The 8,154-nt window shown below is 45.9% G+C and overlaps 1 protein-coding gene across 10 annotated transcripts in view; it reads right to left on the bottom strand.

Moving 5' to 3' along the window:
* Fry (FRY microtubule binding protein) overlaps window positions 1-8,154 on the bottom strand; it is a 398,256-nt gene that overhangs the window by 77,296 nt on the left and 312,806 nt on the right. For all 10 annotated transcript variants that reach the window (XM_029533782.1, XM_029533775.1, XM_029533774.1 and 7 more), the window contains exons 35-36: window positions 6,173-6,263; window positions 357-439 (exon numbers count right to left, since the gene is read on the bottom strand). In XM_029533782.1, coding sequence (XP_029389642.1) covers window positions 357-439; window positions 6,173-6,263 — 174 coding nt within the window. The remainder of the gene's footprint in view (window positions 1-356; window positions 440-6,172; window positions 6,264-8,154) is intronic.

The raw sequence follows: 8,154 nt of genomic DNA, 5'->3' as shown, positions 1-8,154 counted from the left end.
TATATATATATATATATATATATATATATATATAAAATTAAATTTGTGCATGCCCAAGGTGGCCAGAATAGGGGCTGGATCCCTTGGAGCTGGAGTTGCAGGTAGCTGTGAGGCCCCACGTGGGTGCTGGGAACCAAACCTGGGTCCTCTACACAAGCAGCCAGGGCTCTTCACTGCCCCCCACTCATTTTTCAATGAGATCCCTTCTTACTAGGCATTCTCCAGCTCAGTACCACCGTGGGAAGCAGCAGGATCACAGACACCCAGGGCCGGCTAGGCCCTTTGGCCTTTAATAATAAAGACCTTTTCCAATTCCAGCTCTGTGCTGCCGGAACCCCATAGCCTCTGGTACTCACTTTTATCCTCATCGTACGACCCTCCAGAGCTGTTGCTGTATCTTGACTCCAGGCGCGTGTGGGCTCGGATCACATTGCTAAACCTTTAAAAAACAAAACACAGCCGTGAAGCGGTATCGTGTGAACGCACTGTTGCCCACGAGCAGATTTGCAGGTTAGGGGTTGGCTTTTTCCTTTTTCAGGGGCAGGGCGGGGACCACTTAGTTCTAATGATGGTGCTTTCTTTTTTCCCTTTTCCACCTCCTCCTCTTTCTTTAGATGGGAGTCACACTATGTAGCCCTGGATGGCCTGGAACTCCCCATGGAGACCAGGTTAGCCTCGAACTCACAGAGATCTACTTGCTTCTGCCTCCCAAGTGCTGGGATTACACGCCAAAGCCACCTGATTTGCTACGTTTTTCTTTTCTTTTCTTTTCTTTTCTTCTTCTTCTTTTTTTTTGGGGGGGGGGGTTTCAAGACAGGGTTTCTCTGTATAGCTCTGGCTGTCCTGGAACTCACTTTGTACACCAGGCTGGCCTCGAACTCAGAAATCCGCCTGCCTCTGCCTCCTGAGTGCTGGGATTAAAGGCGTGCACCACCACGCCCGGCTTGCTATGTTTTTCTTAAAGGACTATGACAGCCATTATACTTGAAACATTTCTCTTTTCAGTCGGGAGGGCCAGAGATCCCGTCCTGTTCATAAGTAAAAGTCCAAACCTTGAGAGAATAATAATGCTTTAGGATAACTCTGTGCTCTGGCTGCAAGAGTTAACATCTGTCTGGGAATGAAGTTGAACACGAGTTTAAACGGCCCGGCTCTCTTATCCACAGACCGTGGGACAGGCTTGGCGGTCAGCCAGACTTGCTCAGTGACAACACGTGGAGAGAGGCAGAGATACACACAGCGGTTTCAATAAGCAACCTGGGACTATGGATAAATTAAACTTTCCCTCAAAATACTCAGAGAATTCTCGGGAATGTGATAGTTGGGAGATTTTGTCTGCCTCTCTTAATTTTTTTTTTGATTGATTTTGATTTTGATTTGATTGTTGTTCAATTACGAGAAAAGAGCTGGGCTGCACCAATGTCAGATGCACAGCCTCATTAAATTAATTTGCGTCTCATTTTTTGACATAAGGATTATTTACTTTACAAATAGGGATACGGAGGCTGAAGGAGGTTAAACGGCTTGTTTGGTGTCAACCTTCGGGAGGTGACAGTACAGAGATTGTTGGTGCCTTGATACCTCTGAGTGGGCAAAGCCACAATTTAAGACTGAGTGGACGTCTGAGGTGACAGACACCCCACGGGTTATATTCCGACCTGAAATATCAGAATATTGCCACGTGCCTGGTGAATATGTGTGACTACTGTGTGTCAGTGTGACTACTGTGTGTCAGTGTGACTACTGTGTGTCAGTGTGACTACTGTGTGTCAGTGTGACTACTGTGTGTCAGTGTGACTAAGCCCTTCATCTCCAGTTCTATGGCTGTGACCAAAGTGTTTATCCAGAGAACCCCCTAAAGTGACTAAAGAAAACAAAATAGCAGCAAATATTGAATGCTTTTTAAAAAGTATATTTTAAATTTTTTATGCATTTGTGTGTTCTGCCTGCATGTACACATGTGTACCATGCATACATGCAGTGCCCCTTGGGGCCAGAAGAGGGCACTGTAGCCCCTGGAATTGGAGTTACAGATGGTTGCAGGCTGCAGTGTAGGTGGTAGGAATTGAACACAGGTCTTCCAGGATAGCCCGGCATGTTCTTAACCACTGAGCCAGCACTCCAGCCCATTTGTATGCTCTTATCATATCATGCTATTATTATGCTTCAGTTGAGATCTGCAGGACGCCTTGTTCCTGGATGCCTGAAACATTTAAAACAGCTCATGTTCATTGTTCAAAAACAGGAGTATGGCTCAGGAGAAATATACAAAGTGGTGTAAAAATTACATTTTATAGTGTTAGGAGTGGAGCCCAGGCCCTCATATGTGCTAGGGAAGAATTTGACCACTGGGGCACATCCCAGGCTCAAGTTGGTATATGTACTTAGTTTACATAAAAGATACACAGGAGATTCAATCCATTTCTTTATATGTAGCCAAGGCAAAGAGCCAAGGCTGTGCACAGACATGAGAAAATTCTGAAGCCATCATAGATGTGTTTCCTTACACTGCTGGTCAAGCCTGGATGACCACAGACTGAGCTCCTGTGGAACCGTGGGTATTGTAGGATGCAGCTGCCTTCACAAGGGTGTGAGGTTTCTGGTTTAGGTTTCTATTCCTGGGATAAAGACTGTGACCAAAAGCAACCCGAGGAGGAAAGAGTTTACTTGGCTTAGACAGCCCAGGTCGCAGTCCAGCACTGAGGGAAACCAGGGAAGAAACTCAGGGCAGGAACCTGGAGGCAGGAATTAGCAGAGGCCATGCTGGAAGGCTGCCTACTGGCTTGCTCTCCATGGCTTGCTCAGCCTGCTGTCTTACAGAACCCAGGACCACCTCCCCAAGGGTGGTGCCATTTTCTACCATCCTATCTTTTGGTTCACTGCTTTTTGGCTCTGTGAAACAGGGGACCCCCCCCCCCACACACAGACACACACACAGACACACACAGACACACACACACACAGACACACACACACACAGACACACACACACACACACACACACACACACACACGCTTCATACAGGTCAGGCCACGGAGCAGCTTAAGCCATGCTGGAATAATATCAGAAGGTAGACACATGCTGACCACAATCTTCCCCAGAGGCTCCTTAATCATGTTTGTACTGAAAATGCAATGTTCTGAACAGCAGGCGCTGAGCCTAAACACCATCTGGCAAGAGATAATAGAAGTAAGCTGATGCAAGGATCCCACATCTGGAGGCTTCCATATTTGGGGGTGGGGGTGGGGAGCACATCACCTGTGGCCACTGATGAACTGTGGTGCATAGTAGGTGGGGTTTGAAATGGCTCAGGGGCTAGAGAGATGGCTCAGTAGTTAAGAGCACTGACTGTTCTTCTGAAGGTCCCGAGTTCAAGTCCCCCAGCAACCACATGGTGGCTCACAACCCTCCGTAAGGAGATCTAACGCCCTCTTCTGGAGTTTCTAAATACAGTGTATTTACATGTAAAAAGATGAGACAGATCTAAAAGGGTCTTATATAATGGTTATGAAGCCAAAACCAAGCAGAAACAAGTCCTTGTGAGATGGGGTAATGTTGGAAGTGTAATGCAGTCTTAAGTTCATGGCAATCCCCTGCCTCCGCTTCCAGAGGACTGTGATTACAAGATATTCCAAGGACAATGTCTCTACAGGTGCTATTTCATCTTTATCTTACACAGATAACCGGCTTCTCAGTGATAAGGGACATCACAAAAATCTCCACACAGGATCTCCACAACTCTAATGGTACAAAAAAAGACTCCGTAACGAGATGTTAAGATATAGATGCAGAGCAGCTTTCTATCCCAAAGAAAAGGAGGATGGGAAACTCAGTCTATAAGATAAATGACTGAGAATGTACAGAGTCGGGCCAGAGGACGGCTCAGTGGTTAGCCGCACCAGCCACTCCTCCAGAGGACCTCAGTTTGGCCCTTAGTACCCACAGGCAGCTCACAACCATCTACAACTCCAGTTCCAGGAGGATACGATGCTCTCTTCTGGCCTCTGCAGGCACCAGGCACAGATGTGGTACACAGATCTATGTCAGGCCAAACAACATACACACAAATGAAAGGGAGTGAAACAAAACAAACAACCCTGAGTCTGTTATCTCCCTGCTCCCTTCACAGTCATTTGCAGCAGAGTCTGGGCTTTTATCTCTTTATTCACAGGTAATGAGAAGACAGGCGTGTAGGCGAGAGAGAAGGAGCCCTGCAGGGCTCCTATGAAAGAACGGGATCTCGGTGCCACAGGAAAAGGGTGTTCTTGGCTAATTAAGGATGTGCTACAGCAGCCAGGCAGTGATTGCACACGCCTTTAATCCCAGCACTTGGGGCAGAGGCATTGGGGTATCGAGGCCAGCCTGGGCTACAGAGAAAGTTCCAGGACAGCCAGAGCTACAGAGAAATGCTGTCTCGAAAAACCAAAAGGGAAAAGAAAAAGAAAAGGCTGCGATAAAGCACAAGTTCAGTGAGAGTGGGGATTGCTCTGAACTGGCTGTCCCCACGGACTCACCTAGGGCTTGACTCCTCCCCACCCCCTTACGTCAATGGCATTAAGAGGGAGGGAACTTCATCTCAATGCGGCATTTACAAGGAAGATGCTTAGGAAAAAAGATGGACCCAGCAGTACATTGCTGGGTATTTTGCATACAAAGAGATTATGTGTAAAATGTTCATTTTAAACATTTAACATTTAATGTAAACCCTGTTCTCTCTACTCTGAGGCAATCCAGCCTCTAAATATACACATTTGTGTATGGAAAGAAGGGACGATAACTAGATTATATAAGATCCTTAGGATGGGGACCCTGTAATTCTGGTGGCTTTATGTGAAGAGCAAGAGCGATAGCGAGAACAGGTGAATGAGAGAGAGAGAGCGAGAGAGAGAGAGAGAGAGAGACAGACAGACAGACAGACAGAGACACACAGAGAGAGACAGACAGAGAGAGACAGAGACAGAAAGAGAGAAAGAGAAAGACATAGAGAGACACACAGAGAGAGAGACAGAGAGAGAGAGAGAGAGAGAGAGAGAGAGAGAGAGAGAGAGAGCGCACAAATGCTCTTGCTGATCTGATGCAGCCAGCGGGGTCTATGCCAAAGCCCAAGCTGTGCTGTTTAGAATACACCTACAGCTGTGAGCTAAGTCAATTTCTTTCCTTCTGAGTTAGCCTTGCTCAGGTATTTGCTATAGTCACAAAAGCTGGTTAATATAATGTTGCTACCGAGAACCTCCTCAAGACACTTAAGAAACCACACAAGAATTTGAAAGTATAACATGCCTAATCTCTAATTACAAACGGTTTGTGCCTACTAGCAAATAAACAAACAAACAAATAAATAAAATGTTTTTTATTCCACAAAGATTTATTTATTTTTATTGTATGCTGATGAGTGTTTGCCTGCAGGTAGCTGTACCACGTGTGCACAGTGTTGACACTCCTAGGCTCTGCCCAGCAGTTACCTAGCAACAGCCAGGTAGGCCTGGCTTACTATAAAAGGGACTGTTTGGCCCTCCTCCACCCCTCTTCTCTCTCTCACCCCTTTCCCCCCTTTCCTCTCCCCAACTCCACATGTTCCTGGCCAGTCTCCTCTCCCTGTCCCTGTTCCTGTCTCTGTCTCCTCTCTTTCTCTTCCTCTACTCCCTTCTCAACTCCCCTTCCCATGCCCCCAATAAATAAACTCTATTTTACACTACGCCCGTCCTGTCATATGGCTGGTACCTCTGGGGGAGGGATGTCTCAGCATGGGCCCGCTGAAGTAACCCCTCCTGCCACGCCATACTAAGGTCTACAAAACATATCCTTGTCTTTATAAAACACATCACACAGTATTCATGGAGCCAGAAGAGGACACTGGATCTCCTGGCACCGGAATTACAGATGGTTGTGAGCTGTCACGTGGGTGCTGGTGACAGAACCTGGGTACGTGGTCTTAACCACTGAGCCACCCCTCCAGCCTCTGACCAGCGGTTTTTTTATGAACCCCAAGTCTAAGTGGGATTCAGGCACCAGAAGAATGCCTCACACTCTGATTCTGTGAAGAACGTCTGTCTGTCTTCCTGAGCATTAAGATGGGCTTCAGTGCCTATGAATTTAGGAAACCTGACTCACTCTTTGTAGAGACTCCTGCTGAACGTCAGAGCGGACGTCAATCCAAATGCACACACTGACCTGTCATCGGATTCTTTCAGTATCTTGCTCTCCTCAGGGTCTGGGAAAGTGTCCTGGCCGGCGACGACCGTGTTACTGCTGGAGGTGGTCCCTGCAGAAGGGATTGGGAGACGTCAGAGGCAGAGTATGGGGGGGGGGTGCCTCAGATCGGAAGCAACTCAGGAAAGGATTTCCTGTAAAATCCCTCGCTTGACAGTTTTTTACATCGTTTACAATCGCAGACATTCTAAACAACTGTCTCAAAGTCCAGGGCACGGAATTCTAGATATCTGTGTTGGCCAAACCAAATTCCTCCTTCCTCATAAAAACGAATTGATAACATTCTTAGAGGCTTCTAGCCTCAGGTCGTGACCTTACACGGGGTAGGTCTGCCGCAGCTGTGAACAGACTCTCTTTTACTGCTGACACTGAGGCAGGGTCTTGCCATGTAGCTTGGACTGGCTTTCAGTTTATGCCCCTCCTCCCTCTGCACCCCCAACACTGGCAGTAAAGGCAGGCGTTACCATTCTTGCACTTTCTGTGTTTAGGGGTCCAAGTACATAGAATTCTGATTCCTAGGCTAGTGTCTCACTGAAGAAACAAAACAACCCACCTCATTAAGAGGTAGGGTAAAGAGAGAGCACATGAGAGTAGAAAAAAGACAGGGTTGAAGACAGATTCAATATTAAGTGAAGGGAAACTTCAAGAAACTTGAGGGAAGGAGTTATGTATGCCATGAAATAAACAGATACAAATTGGTTGAAAGCAATAAAACTCGCTGAGCATCTGATATTCAGAATTCATGGGGCCAGAATGTCTCCGACTTTAGCTATTTTGGATTCTGGAATATTTGCGCGTGTATGATAGCACTGTCTTAGTGGCAAGGCTTGAGTCTTGAAGTTTAAGCATGAAATTCATTTCTGTTCTATGTATCCCTTATCTACAATGCCTAACGGTAGTTTTATACATTTATAACTATGAGCAAAGCCAGGAAAGGAGAAATGGCTCAGCAGTTAAAACCACATTCTGCTTGTGGAGAGGACCTGGGTTTAGAGCTCCATACACACAAGGCAGGTTGTGACCATCTGTAAGTCCTGTTCTAGGATCTGATGCCCTCTTCTGGCCTCTGAGAGTACTGTACGGACCCAGTGCACATACACACATGTAGGCAATACACACACAATAAAAATAAACAAATCTCATAAACATAATGATCAAAGTTTGTATACATTGAGCTCTCATTGGGTTATTATGCCAGTACTCAAAAAGTCTGATTTTTTTTTTTTTCGAGACAAGGTTTCTCTGTGTAGTCCTGGAACTCACTCTGTAGACCAGGCTGGCCACGAACTCAGAAATCCGCCTGCCTCTGTCCCCCAAGTGCTGGGATTAAAGGTGTGCGCCATCACGCCTGGCAAGTCTCAGATTTTTGAGCATTTTGGATTTTATTGAATATTCAAGTCAATCCTGAGAGAATGTTATCAAGGAAATTCTATTAAGGTACACAGCAGGTTCAGAACTGAAATTCCTAAGAGACTGCAGTGCCTAACATAAAATAATTCCCTGTGGTGGGGAAGCCACTGGGCCACTAATTCTTGATTATCCTTACAAAGTCATCTGTTAGTCCAATTACAATGTGCTGAGGGTCTTGAAGACCTATTCTTTTTGCTTGTTTGTTTGTTTGTTTTTGTTTTGTTTTGTTTTGTTTTTTGAGACAGGGTTTCTCTGTGTAGCCTTGGCTGTCCTGGAACTTACTCTGTAGACCTCAGAAATCTGCCTGCCTCTGCCTCCCAAGTGCTGGGATTAAAGGTGTGCACCACCTGGTGGAGATCTATTCTTTTTTTTTAAGATTTATTTATTTATTTATTTATTTATTTTTTAAAGATTTATTTATTATATGTAAGTATACTGTAGCTGTCTTCAGACACTCCAGAAGAGGGCGTCAGATCTTGTTACGGATGGTTATGAGCCACCATGTGGTTGCTGGGATTTGAACTCCAGACCTT

This window comes from Mus pahari, chromosome 23 (assembly GCF_900095145.1).
Source record: "Mus pahari chromosome 23, PAHARI_EIJ_v1.1, whole genome shotgun sequence".
NCBI lineage: Eukaryota > Metazoa > Chordata > Mammalia > Rodentia > Muridae > Mus > Mus pahari.
This window is presented reverse-complemented; position numbering and strand designations above follow the sequence as displayed.